General features: G+C 38.6%; 1 protein-coding gene across 2 annotated transcripts in view; it reads right to left on the bottom strand.

The window, feature by feature from the left end:
* The window catches only part of NKD1 (NKD inhibitor of WNT signaling pathway 1), a 111,631-nt gene that overhangs the window by 9,983 nt on the left and 87,432 nt on the right, over positions 1-14,216 (bottom strand). Inside the window, exons 5-8 of one of the 2 annotated variants that reach the window (XM_051805631.1) lie at positions 13,871-13,977; positions 11,221-11,316; positions 2,566-2,713; positions 1,468-1,552 (exon numbers count right to left, since the gene is read on the bottom strand). In XM_051805631.1, the coding sequence (XP_051661591.1) occupies positions 1,468-1,552; positions 2,566-2,713; positions 11,221-11,316; positions 13,871-13,977 (436 nt within the window). The remainder of the gene's footprint in view (positions 1-1,467; positions 1,553-2,565; positions 2,714-11,220; positions 11,317-13,870; positions 13,978-14,216) is intronic. The other variant, XM_051805632.1, reaches the window with a different exon arrangement.

Genomic DNA, 14,216 nt, shown 5'->3' with positions numbered 1-14,216 from the left:
CTTGATACTTGTATTAGCCCTACAGGTGAAAACTCCTGCCTGTAGCTTCCAGCAGACGAAAAATCTAACCCATCTATCTCCCAACCTTCAGGATAAAAACATTTCTATCCATTTTATCTTGAATATTAATCACACCTCGCCTAGAATTCCTAAGTGACTGAATTTGTGAAATGTGTGCACTTCTCACAAGTCCTCATTGCTGCTTTCAAAGGGGAAGCCTCTGCATTAATATTGTGAGATTCTGATGCGAGTCTCAGCAGCTTTCCTGAGGGTTATCAACTTGGCCAGGCTGCACAAACATCCGTGGAACACACACATGTGAACAGCACACTCTTCACTCTGTCCACATTTAATGGGATGTAATAAAAACTGTCAGGTGCTGACCATTGTCTGATGTTGATCTGCTCAGATCAAGATACAGATTTGTTCTGTCTATGAAGCCTCCAAGCAAAGGGATGAGAAGGACAAATATTTTGTTCCAGCATTGGATGCTTCCACGACTGTGGATTTATTTGGAAGTGCCTGCTGTTCATAGAAACACTACATTTGCAGAACCAGGATTTTAAGGTGAATGAGAGGGAGACTTCAAACTGAAAGGGGATTTTTGCACTAAATTATCAAACAAAAACAGTCTATTAAATTCACACAGGGCAAAGCTTTGCTAATGGGCAGAGGGAATCTGAACACCACAGCTGGGCCAGCAAGTAAAACCATTCAGTTGCACAGAAGATTTTGTACAGAGCTGCTGACAGAAGATTAATAGTAATTTAACTCTTCTTTTAATCTCAAATTTAATTGTACTGGGATAACTTACTAGCATTTTTTCTCTATCCAAAAAAGGGAGGTACTGTTCTCTTGTCATTTTTAATAAGACTGAATGCTTCTTCTCCTGATAAGTTCATTACATATTCGGACAAATATCCCTAAAACCAAGGAAAGCCAAAAATGTGTGGAGTTTGGGTTTTGGTTTATTTTTGTTTGTTTGTTTGTTTTTATTAATTTGCAGTTGAAGAAACAAATGCAATGAATGAGTCAATGTCATTTCTGTAGCATTTCAGCAAACACTTCTCTCTGCCTTAGTGTGAAACATAAAATCTTAAAACATATCAAAGCTATACACCAAGAGGACTTGTTAGCTCTCTGTTCTGGTTATGACCTGGCAACCAAGATAGACCTGTGTTGTGCTATAAACCTCACTTATTTGCAGATGGCATCTAAAAAGGCAACACATGTCCTCCAAGGAGCTCACAGAGGAAGAAAATGTCAATATTTTTTGCTTTTTTGTTTTGTTTTACTATACAAAGTATCCACCCATGAAAGCTGTTCATGGTTCCACAGTGAAAACTCCTGATATTCCTCTATTTTAACATAATTTTAAAAAATAAAATGAACAAGCAAGAAAGCAGTGGTTGAGGTTTCCTTGGATGTGCCCAGTGCCTGTCAGGAGTCAGGGTTCTCTCCCCTTACCTGAGAGAAGCCCGCTGCTTCTTCTCAGAGCTTCTTGCTTCTTCATTAGCTTTGTTTTCAACTCTATGCCTGGCACTCTGCAAATCTGCCAAGAGAAAGTATATTATTCTCACATTACTGTTCCTGCTGATCAGCATAACTAACGTGCTACACTGCAAACACATCCTTTCCTGTCGGGAGATCAAGATGTAACCTACCATGTCATGTAACCTTATCAAATGTGCTCTCGTCCACACGACAGATTTTAAGCAGATATAACCTTGACTGCAGGATATCAGTCAGGGTTAGGCTGCACACCATGTGGCAGCCCAAATGGAGCCACATTCACTCTGAAATGCTTGTCCCTCAGGAGGGCTCAGCAGTTTGCAACTCAATGCTGTACTAACTCATCACATAGTTCCCCAGCAGTGCAGATCTGCTTATGTCTGCACTTGATGGAGTGGATGTATTATTAAAACTGAGGTAACAAGGCTTTCCTTTTAGATGAGATGCCCACATTTTCTACTGAAGTGTTACTTTAAGTACTTTGAAGTATTTCAACTTAGTACTACTTTACCTACTGAAGTAATTATGCTGATACAACTATTATTACAGTGAATATAAGTTGGATAAGCCATCAGGGTATAAGCATTTTTATAATGCCAGCACAAAAAATGTGCAATTTTTATGCATAGATTCATATATGTTACTTATGCTTAATTTTTTATTTTTACCCAAGAGCAGTGACAGCAAAAAACATTTAATATTGCTACACCTACTTCCATACAAACCAAGCACTGTAATATCAGCAGAATTAGAGTGGTACCAGTGAAAAAGGCCTTAAATCTGCCTTGCAGTACACAAAGACAATTACACAACATAGGAGTTACAAGAAGCAATCAATCAGGAGAGGGAACCCTAATTTGCTAAACTGACACTCAAAGGAATGGGGCAATTTTACACCCAAGATCATAAAGCAGGTTCATGAGGTTTAAAATACTGCACAATTATTTGCCTTTATACATGTTTTCATTTGTATTAACAAAATACAGAGACGGATTTTCAAGGCACTCTAGAAGTCTTTTTTAATTTTTCCAATGGTTGATTGCACATCCTTACCAGTATGATTTAACAAGATACTCTTTTTCTTCTGGCTGCCATCTGGTGCCACAGTAAGTTTCACTCGCAGAGTTTTGCTGGAACTGGGAGAATGGTTTACTGATGCATCAACTACCTCATAGATGGTGTGAAGCAAGCTGGTAATATCCTATAGTTGGAGTGAAACACAAAAAGACATAGTTCTGTGAAAATGGCATGAAACCCACAGCTCTGATGCTTACAGCTATTTTGGACTTGGGAATAATAAATGCTGAAATATCCTCAGAAGTCACTGAATTTAAAAGAGTTCAACCTGCACAGAACCTTACGATCCGTATCAAATAGACTCATGAATTGGGGCAAACCAGATCAAAAAAATAACAGCAACAAAAGATATTCAGGTTTCCCAACCTGTGAATCAGCAAAATGGTGTTCTGCCTTTTCTTTGATTTCAACAGAAGCCAGGACTAACCATTCACACTCCACTAAAAATTTAGTACACATGGCCAAAACAAATACAGAAATTGAAGGAAATCTTGGACATTGCAGTCTTCCTACTTTTTTTTTTTTTTCCACTTGGGATAGTTAAATGGTTCATTATCTAGAAGAATACCACCAAGAGAAGTTGCAAAACTCTAAACTTTATGTTTGGAAATAAATGATGTCTGAATGTCACCCTACCATATGTGTTTTGGGGTCTAGCTTATTTTGCAAAATCCAAAGCAGTTATAAACCTATATTTTTGAGCTGCAAATGTTATCCAGTTGGGCCTGTTACAGAACATTCTTCACAGACCCCTTTGAAGGCAATGGGATGTGAACAAACACTTACATGTCTGGCTATATCAGAAAAAACACCAGCCAATTTTAACAAGCCAGTTGTTTCAAACAGGAAAAACAGTTTAGTAGCTGGTGATGTTCAAAAGTCTCTCAGGCTGACCTAATGTAGCCAGGCTCAAATAGAGTATTACCTTAAATTTCCAAAATAAAAAGGAGATCTCTTGGCTCACTGCTTTTCCTCAAAGTAATTTTACCCAAATTGATCTTGGGCACCAACCTAAGGCCAGAGCATTCTGATCATTGTATATTCTAAAGAGCCCATTCAATACATATCTAAGAATTTCTCCATGCTGGTCTTCCTTTTCCTTGATCTATCCTAGGACCTAGGCTTTTTCCAGATGCCTGTGAGCACAAAAGAAATATTTAAATAATCTTTTGTTAAGTATAGCTGGTTCTGAGGATTAAGAGTCAGGTCTATAAAAACCTCTACAACTTTTCCTTTGCCCAGGGGTCACACCTCTTAACAATGGCAGCTCAAAGTTTAGTATGCCCTAATGGGTCCCAACATTTTAGTAGTCAATGTACTACACAGCCCTCTTTATGTAACCAGATTTAAAGGTGACACAGAAATATTAATTTCTGCTCATACAGAATTTAGGGAAATACTGAACTTCTGACCAGGACAAATGATTTTACAGTAGATGATTTTCCAGTTCAGTGGGCAAAATGGGTAACTAAATCCTAGAGGGTCCAGATTTTGTCTTAACATGTACCCTTTCTGCACTCAGGGGAGTTTCTCCAGACTTGAGAGTTCAAGACCATATATTCACAAAAAGAGAGCAGGATTTACAGTCTCCCACTCATTTCTCCACTGATATTTTTTTCTACCATGACTGCCAGAGTCTCTCTATATGGACTGTTACTACCATGTCAGTAGCTGCTTTCCATACTCTTGAGAACCACCATCTAAAGCTTGAAAGAGGGAAAGACAGCTCCATGAAAATCTGGTGGACACCTCACAGCTCTTTAACACATCTCACTTCTCCCACTTCCATCCTAATTTGAAACATAGCCAGACCTCTAAATACACACAGCCATATCTGACAGCCAGCTTGGAGGGCTGGATTTTTATTTTGTCTATGAGGAAAACCCCAAGCAAGCACATTAACAAACAAACAAATCATATCTGCTGTTTTATTCGCCCTCCATAAATCATGTTCTAGGAGCATTGTGCTATAATCCTACACTTCAATAAGCCAAACCTTCTCCTTCAGCAGAATACTTAAGCACCATGTTTATTCTTAACAGGGCTTCATGCACTCAGCACTTGGGTGAATGGAGCTTTTTTCATACATTCCTTAGCAAATGTTGGTTAGCCAACGTGTCATCTTTCCATACAGGGCTGCTATCAAGAGTTTGTCAACTCTTTCATTCACAATAATCCGTCCTCCTTCCTTTTTCAGCTAGGACAGATATTTTTAAAGCACATGTACATCTAGTAAATTTTAACTTCAATAGGCAAAGACAAAAAGTCTCCCACTGTCCTTTTACACGATTTTTTTCCCCAGAGTTGAGGTCTAACTTGCTAACTGGCTTAAATCTGACCCTTGTGCTCTGTGAGGGTCTTTCCCAACAAGCTGCTTGACTCAACAGTTTAAAAAGTACTCCCAAAGGCTGTCATGGAAGGCCAGATGCAGCATTTGTGTGACACATAGTTGGCAAGTCAGAAATATGTGCACACATATATAACATCAGGACAATCTACATCTCTCAGCCAAATAGGCCCAAATGAATGTAAATTAACGCCCAGGTTGTTGAAGAGACTGCACAGAGGAATCAGGACACCTTGTGGACTTACACACTGCTGCCTTTGCATTTTGTTACGTGTTTAATAACAGCTTTCCTCCACAAGGATCTGAACTGCTCTGCATTCTGGCACTGGAGGAACGTGGTGGTCAGACTGGATATGTACCAAGATCGAGGTTAGGGATATTCATAAGTAACCACTTAATGCTCATGCTGATCTTTTAAATACTGACAACAACATATTTATTACAGGATTCATTTACTTGTGGTCCTGATTTGGGGTTGGGAATTTCAGCAAACTGACAGTTCTGATTTGTTCAAACAAGGCTTCTTGGGTCATTCTCTGCTCTGTGTCATCTGCCAAGGTCCTGGCTCAGCAGGTACCAGCTACAGGGCAGCTTGAATCTCCTATTGCTTCCCCATTATTGCTTCTCAGCTGTAAAATACGAGTTTCTGAGGCACTAATCTACTAGGAATGGTCTTCATCAATGAGATTTGAACTGTGACTAAAACTACCTTCTCACAGCCCTGTTTTGGCAGCTAATATGGTCATGGTTTCTTGTCAAATTAGTAGCAATAAACCATTAAAGTATATGTTGCAAACTCTGTATTTTACAGTTACATGTATATTTGCCCCCCAAAGTATTTTCATTTTCCAGTAGCCTGCCAGGAGACTGAGGCAATTAATGTTTCCCTTGAAAGTTGTCCCACACTGAACATCTGTAATTAAATTCCTTATAACCTGCCCAAATCCATTGAGTTTACCTTCCACACACCAGTTTGTGCATTTCACTGTCCACAAGAAATTTGGCAAAGATCAAGAACAAAAGCTAGTTAAATTTTCCTCTCTTCTGAAACACCCACCAGCACATCTCAGAGCCCACCTACCAAAGAATTCAACTTTTCTCTAAAGTGGGTTATGAGTTTCACTAGTCATGTGATTTTGCAACTGCTTTGCTTAATACTGCTTGGCACTTCCCACACAAAAAAGTTCATCCCACATTTCTCAAACTTGCTCACTTTTTACATGAAAAATAAACAAGAAGAGATTTTTCAGTGTTGTCCATGTAAAAAAAAAATTGCTTTCTTTTAAATGAAATGTACTTTAAACTATTTTTACTTACAAATCATTGTGGATTTTAAAAATACTATATTACATGGGTAAAGAGAAACAAGAATGAACAAAGATTTCTCTCCTTCATAGCAAATGGATTATATTTAGAGGGGAAATATGCTGCATGACTAACTTCTGAAAGGCTTCTAGGATGCAGAATTTCTGCTGGGATAGCTAGTTTAATCAAGTACGAAAACTGAAACTATTATATTTATCCACAAAGGAGAAAACAAACGCTTGCTGGGTAGCAAACAGCCAGCACATGCCATAACCAGATTTATTTGTGTTTTGCTCATTGAACACCGGAGTTGGTTTTACCAGGGTAAAGTATTTAAGCAGTGTTAATCTGCATGTTTTTCCCATCCTATTTTATCAAGCAGATAGTACAACAAAGTATATTAAAAAGAGTAATTTTAATAGATTGCCAGAAATATTTCCATTAGAAATATTAAAAAATGAACAGTTAAGGCCACACATACGTGCTACACTCACACATGTATCCACAGAATACTTTACAGATCTCTAGTAGGAGATTAGCAATCATTTAGAATATTCAGAGAAACCAATGGGTCTGAAAAAAGAACAAGAGCACTGAAGTATTCCTTATTCCTTACAGAAGTTATGTGACTGAGAAAGTCCCTATTCTAGGTATTAATTTGCATTTCTAAGGAATATTAGTGGTACAGTGACAACCTTATTTTTCCCATATTAACAAAGCTTAGCATCATAGGACTAGCTAGCAAACTAGAGATTCTGTGAAAGAAACTAATAGGCTTTTCTAGTAAAATTAACAGAATGAGATATTTGCACCAAAAAAAAAGGCCTAAAAAAAACCCCCAAACCACCAGCCTCCCCTCAAAAACACAAAACACCCTAAAACCCCCCATGAGTTTAGAAACACTGAAAGAAAACATTCAGTTCGACTCCTTGTAACTTGTCTGGGAGAGAAGTCTTTGGCTCCCATTAAAACCAAAAGAGAACATCATATTTTCTTTTAATTTTTCTATCTGGCACAAATCCACCAGATCTGACAGCTGAAATGATGGCTACTCTGATACAGACAGGCACTACTCCTCTGCCTGTTGGTTCCATTGCTCTTTCTATATCCTGAGTTAATATGATGTTGACAAACACAGTGAAAAACAACAACTTTCAAGGTAAGGCTCAGGCTGATAAATGGTAGCCCCAAAAAACCCAGTATCCTTTCTCAAGTCAACAATTTGGTGTTGAGTTCTGAATGCAGATATAAACCTCAAACGTTTTCATTCATCAGAGGATATGAGCAAAAAAAAACTAGAAAGGGAAAGAACAAGACACAAAGGAAACATAAGAGAAAAAAATTGGGTATTTAATGTAAGATACAAAGAACATTTTTAGCATTAAAAATACATGAAGAGAAACATCTATATCAGTTCATTACCTTTCCCTTGGAAAAAGATAAATACAAATGTCTCATTTGTACTTTGTTTGTAGTCTGATTTTTACATACAGCAGGATGTTTTTATTGCAACATCAGCTCTGTTTGATCACATACGTTTTTGAATCATTCCTATTTGGAATGAGAAAGGAGCTTCACTTGCTATCTAGTCAAAAACTATTCTGGAAGAAATTGCTTTTTTTTAGTCCTGACAAGCAACTTTCTTGTGTGCTTATTCCTGTGCAGCCGCTCACCAAAGAAACTCAATTTTCCAAGGAAGAACTGATTGGAGGAAAAAAAAAAAAAGCTAGTGTTTATGAAGTATAATTACATTCAGAGAGCTCAACATAAAACCTCATGGATCAAAACACATTAGTTCAATTATCCAAGTTTCAAGTCCGATTACAAATATTCGTGTGAAGATAATTACAGCGCAGCTGTCAGTTCTAAAAAGGCTGTACATAATGAATTGTCCTCTTATGGCTTAAGGAATGAAAGGAAACATTATTAGCCAAGTTTTGTAATATACATATTAGAGCAGGAAAAGTTATCTCCCACTAAACCAAACGGACTGAAAAACGGTCGTCTTCTATGACAGAAAAAGCAGTAGTTTAATAACATACAGTAATGTTAATTTATAATTTGCCATCCCAGTAATTAAGCTTTCATAATGGGTGTATCTCTTCAAGAAGTATGACTAGATGTGAATTTCTAATTATAAGGACTACAGAATAAGTCATACAGACTCTAGGAGGAAATCAAAGCAATATTAAGTTCTGAAGATGTTGTTAAGATCCAGAAGAAATTTCACTAAGATGGAATTTGAATGCACTTGTGGTGATCTGTCATTGTGTAAAACCCAAAGGGAAATTTTATCAACTAAATAAGTAACTTGTTTAAAATTTTTAAACATTTTAATGAAAAAAGTATTAAGTCCACCTGTAAAACTGCACCCCACCTACGTGACTCTTACAAACATAATTTAACACTGTGGATTCCTTTTAAGCTTTCTGGACATGAAACCCAACGTTTTAAACACAATGACTTTGAATCAACTGAAATGGATGTGGGTGGGTAAGCCACCACTTTTCCAGTGTCCCACTTTTCCAACATAATAATAAGAATAAAACAAGAATAATAAGACAAATTTCTTTTAAAACAAGAATAATAAGACAAATTTCTTTTTGTAAAGCACCTCAAATTCTACAGGTAGAAAACTGACTTAAGAAATGTCACCCCTCTGTTAAATCCAGCTATAAATCCAGGAGACATTAAAGGAAAATTTTCCAAGAAGGAGAAAAGGTCCATACTAAGCTTTTCCCACCAGAATACTGGACCTTTGTCAAAAAAAGTTGACTGGTTCTGAAAGCATTTTCATCAGCTCACTAAAGGGTAGTGGTAGAGATCAGCCCTCTTCCTCAGACTGTCTGTTCTGTCCCTGGTCCAGCAATGTACTTCATATACTTTTAACTCAAAGTATGTGTCTTATTCATTTTAATTGAAACTATTCAAAGGTTTAACATTCACCATTGTTCAGTCATTTGCTGGAACAGGAGCAGAGTAGCTTAGCAAAGGACAGTATGAGACTGTGTCTACCAGTGTGCCAGGGGCCAACAGAACAAGAAATTCTATGTCATATGAAGGGACAAAAATTACTTTTCTGTGGCCAAGACTATCTATGAGCTGCTATTGTTGGTCATTTTTGCAATTGTTGGTCATTTTTGCAAAAAAAAAAAATCCTCGTAAATAGCACCTGGATTCAACAGAAGACAACCAACAAGATGGATTATACAAATGGTCCTGGAAGAGTTTACAAAAGAATTGTGTAACATAAATGGGAAGATCTGCAATGGTGCATACTATTTGTTTCTATCTTTGGTCACATGTAAAGAGCTGAAAATTTGGTCCCTTGGTTAAAAGAAATTTTTTTGGCACAGGTTCAAACCTGAACGTAGCAACCTCCAGACCTCAGAGTAGTATGATTTTCAGTCCCTGCACAGATTTGGTTTCAGTTAAGCTGCAGTCTGCTTTTGTAGCAGGGAGAGGTAGAATTTGGCTGTAACATATTCTCTAAGTACAGTCAAATTAAGCTCTTTGGTGTACCACATAATCACAAATAATTATTGTATACATACTTGAAAGCATATTGGCATTATGTTCAGCAGATGGAACTCCCACTGACATTAATGGGAATTCCATGCCTGAATGTAAAAGACACCCATGTGTGTGGGTTTGGGTTTATGTGTTTTTCCCCTATTTTTGAGTCATGATAATCTTGTAATGAAGACTTAGCCTTGGGTCTCGAAAGACCTGGGTTCAATCTGCCATTATGTTCTTGTAAGACTTTGAGCAAGTTATTTCAGTTTTCTAGTCTCTCTTTCCCATACATTAACACATATACTACTTCCTCACCCCACCCCTCCTTGCCCCCTCTTGCCCCTATGTCACATCTTCCCATTTGAAACTCTGGACTTGGCCTGCAACTTTTCATCTGCTTGTCCTCTTGCATGAGGGGCACAGATTTCACTTGACTATTCAAAGTACTATCAGAGTAGAGACAATAAAAATAGCCTAGTAATGATGTTCAAATATATGTTAAAACCCCTGAACAACCACAACATTTGACAATTGGTTCATAAATGTCAAAAGAGATTTACTTCAGTCTTACAGGAAAGAATTCTGCCCTCAGTTGGTGTCTAAGGCCACTACACTTTCAGTGTTTACCCCATTCCTTTCAGTCAGTTTTTAGCAATTGTCACAGACACCAGCATAAGAGCTAAGAGAGTAAAAAACCTTTGCTTTCCAGTTGATTGTCTAAAAGCATGGAAGAGAGTGAAAAATCACCTCACAAAAAAAAATCAATGACAGCACATGGCAGTAAATCTCAAGTAAAAGATATTCTTCTAGAAGAGGTGTTATCCAATTTGGGTAGAAATAGTTCTGAAACTGTATCTAGTTCTAATCTGTATCTATTTGCTCTTATTTAACTTCTCATTTGCACAGGAAATACGACTTGAAGATATTCTGATAATAACAAATCAGGTATGCTGTGACAGCCATTCACTATGGTCCCTCAGCAAACACCATCAATGTTATCTATATGTGAAAGGATAAGGCAGAGATCAGCCCAATACTCATGAAAACAATAGAACAGTATAGTTAGTACTATTGGAAAGAATGTCAGCAAGCAACCCTGCTATTTGGTTAGCTTAACTCTGAAAAGCAGGAGAGAAGCCAGAACAATATACATTTGCAAGGGTTTATTTTGACAGTGTGTTTAGCTGTTCAGTTGTTTCAGATACTTTCCCTCCTCAAATGCCAGTACTATTTTTTAAAGGCTAATCTCAGGTATTAAAAAACAACCAGCTTAAAAAATGGTACGGTACATGTGAAAACAGTAAACTACTGGTGGGATTGTTTCTAGGAGGGAAGGGTCTGTGGAAACTGCTGTTTAAGTTGGCAGGACACCTCTGCTTCATAGAAGAAAAAATGTTCCTGTTATAAAACACTTCTCTTATTAGCAAACGCTGCACATAAAGGGGCAGCTGTACTTTGCTTACCTCACGTGTGACTCTTCCGTTGTTATCAAAGTCATACAGTGTGAAGGTCCATTCTTGCCTGTTATCTTCCTCTACAGACACATCACATTGCAATTCCTAAGAAACATGCAAAAAGCAGCTGATTACCTAAAGCAAAAGGCCTGTTTGCAGAGGAGACTCTCCACAGAAGGAGGTTGCTTGCTTTCTTCCTTCCTCCCTCCCTCCCTTGTGGGAGGAAACTTTCGGGATGTGTCCCGGAGAGGCCTCTGTCCACCACAATGAAGAGGTCTCATCACAATCCCATAACCATCCTAACTCTCTGGGCTACACTTCAGGGAATTCACAACATGCTTTCTACTTCATTGTAGAAAACAGAAAAAGGTACAAGAAAACTACTCCCTGAAGCTCTTGAAATACAGTAAGTTTACCCACTAAAAAGTGAGAAGGAAAACTCTGCTTAACTCAGGAAGACAACAGACTCAGAGAACGAGGCAGCACACTACAGGGCCAGGAGCAGGAGTTAATACAACATGGACACAAATCCCCACCAGAGAGACCTGTCCTTGGCACAGATATTTGATAGGCAAAGACTGTCAGAGTTAGTGCAGTACAGCATCATGCCACTGGAGCTCCTGAAATGGAGCCTGCCTAGGAACTGGCAAGTAAGAATGACCTGGAGTGGTGCCTGCTCCGTGTTTTAACTGTGCTTCTGTTAGTGAGAGTGTGATTTGTGGAAAGCCTGAAAGAATCAATTTGTTAAAGTGGGAAAAAAAATCCCCAAACCACAACCAAGACTTCAGTCAAGAACAAAGGATGCACTTTGACTGACTCCAGTCACCTGAGTGAAAATCATTTGCTGTCTCTCAATCAGTCTGTGCAATCAGAATTATCCAGAGCCACAAAAAGGCAAAACAGAGAAGTTACAGTGCAATTAAAATGAAAGTCACTGTACGCAAGTAAAATAAACAGCTCCAAATAAATTCAGCCTGATAGACTTCAAAATACCTGGTTGATCTTCTGACTTGAAACCAATTCCCTACAGCAGTAACGGGTACCCCCTGTCCCCTGCCGAGTTCAAAGGCAGTCTTCTCTCAGTTGTAACAAGCCCGGCTGAGAGCTGCCAAGTGCCCCACACTCCACTGTGGAAACACAGTTTCGTATTACATAAACATTACCGGCACCTTTAAAAGCCAAATCACATCCACCTCAAGATTTAGACCTCTTGTCGCAACACTCGTGTTTCTGATTCTTTTATACCTTTGAAACATTTACCAATCTCTTGGCTCCCAGCTTACAGAGCTGGAAAACTTTCATTTGTAGAACAAGGGGAAAAATATCAATACTTGGTTTCTTGCCACATATTAATACTTCCCTGTCCCACACTGCCTAACATAACATCTTTATGTGAGGATGTGCTCTGCTTAGTTAAGAGCCATGGAAACCTTCCCTGCGTTAGTCACGGTGCCTAATACCAAGTGCTAACCTTTATGGCATGCCAAGAACTACTCGGGAACAAACGCAGACTTTGCCGGCACAGTGGAGTTACAGCTACTCTGGCACCAACCATGTTGACAGGTGTCCTCCAACTTTCAAATATCAAGGCACTGTTAATTGCAATTTATCATGCCTTTCCTGTCTGCAAATGTCTGCTGCTCAAGGTAGAATATAAAATGTGCCTAGAAGAAGAGTTATCACTGTGGGGAAAAATGGGCAGGAAAAGTCACCTCCCCCCAGAAGGCCCACAAGCACCTAGCAACATCTGAACCATCCATGGGAAACCCACCTCCTCTTAATCAGCCTTAAAACAGTAAAAAATAAATCATGCCAGACTACTCAGTCTGTCCTAGAGAAGGAAATGAACACTCGAGCCATGCTGCAAGGTGGCTGCATGGTCTTTTAAACAGCAGTTGAGGAAAAGCAAAGCTCATTACTGTGACAGGCTGACAGCACTGAAAGGCACAAGTTTGCCATGTCTGCTAGAGTGCAGAGATGAAAATTTGTGCTGTCTCTTGCTGGCACCAGAATATCTTCCTCCTCACCAAGACAGACAACCCACCAGCTGGATGACAGCATGTTTTAATACTCATATTTATTAAATCACTCCCTATATAAACAAAATCCACCAACTACACACAATGTCTGGCAGTTGTATGATGTTTGTAAGTCTCAAGGAGATAGACTACTGGACTCAGTGCCCTCCTTTTCCTCTTGCCATGTGATCAGATGAATTTCCCCTGCAGGAGGTCAGAGTTATTTCAATTTGGAGACCCGGGTACAAAAGACCAATCATTATGGAAGTTTTCACAAGCATCTTTTCCACTAGGCAGATTTAACCAAGTGCAGTAGTCCATGAAAGTCAACCTAAAGATTTGATAACATGATAAGTGGCATTAAGGGTTAAACCTAAAGCCTCTTCTTACTATACATTTCAGATCCTACAGAGGAATGATCATCATTTTATTCTGTCCAAACCTGGAAATATATGTCATTAATCACCTTGTAAGGAGCACCAATAGTAAGGTACTGACTTGTGCCAATTCTGCTGCCTCCTGTGCCCATCACAATTGTTGGGAGCAATAAACATGCATCAGATGACATTATTTGGTCCACAGGTTATTTTTCTACCATAATTATGTCAGTACAGTGAAACTTTAAAATACAGAGGACTTACTTCAAATTTCAGTTGCTTCTTGGAACTTGTGCGTGTGTCACTTTCTTTTTCTGCTTTCTTTTCATCTCCACTGCAAACTCCATCTGTCTTCTCTGGAGGCAAAGCCACTGCGAAAAGAATATTTAAGAAAAAACGCTTATAAGGAAATGTCAAAGCAGACTTATATTTGCAAATCTGTCTTTATATTTAGGGTGAAATTGATTTCGGCAAACTTGTATGAGAGGATCATTATACTTGATTTGCTTTTGTGTTCACTACACATCTGGGATAATTTCAGCAGACAATCTACCAACAGCTTTTGGTACACAGCCTCTCCTACAAACATCACTAGAGTCACAGGAAGTTC

The sequence above is a fragment of the Manacus candei genome, unplaced genomic scaffold (assembly GCF_025592945.1).
Source record: "Manacus candei isolate 608988 ecotype Guabito, Panama unplaced genomic scaffold, ASM2559294v1 h1tg000065l, whole genome shotgun sequence".
In the NCBI taxonomy this organism is placed as follows: Eukaryota; Metazoa; Chordata; class Aves; order Passeriformes; family Pipridae; genus Manacus; species Manacus candei.
The sequence above is the reverse complement of the archived record's forward strand: the minus strand, read 5'-3'. Positions and strand labels throughout refer to the sequence as shown.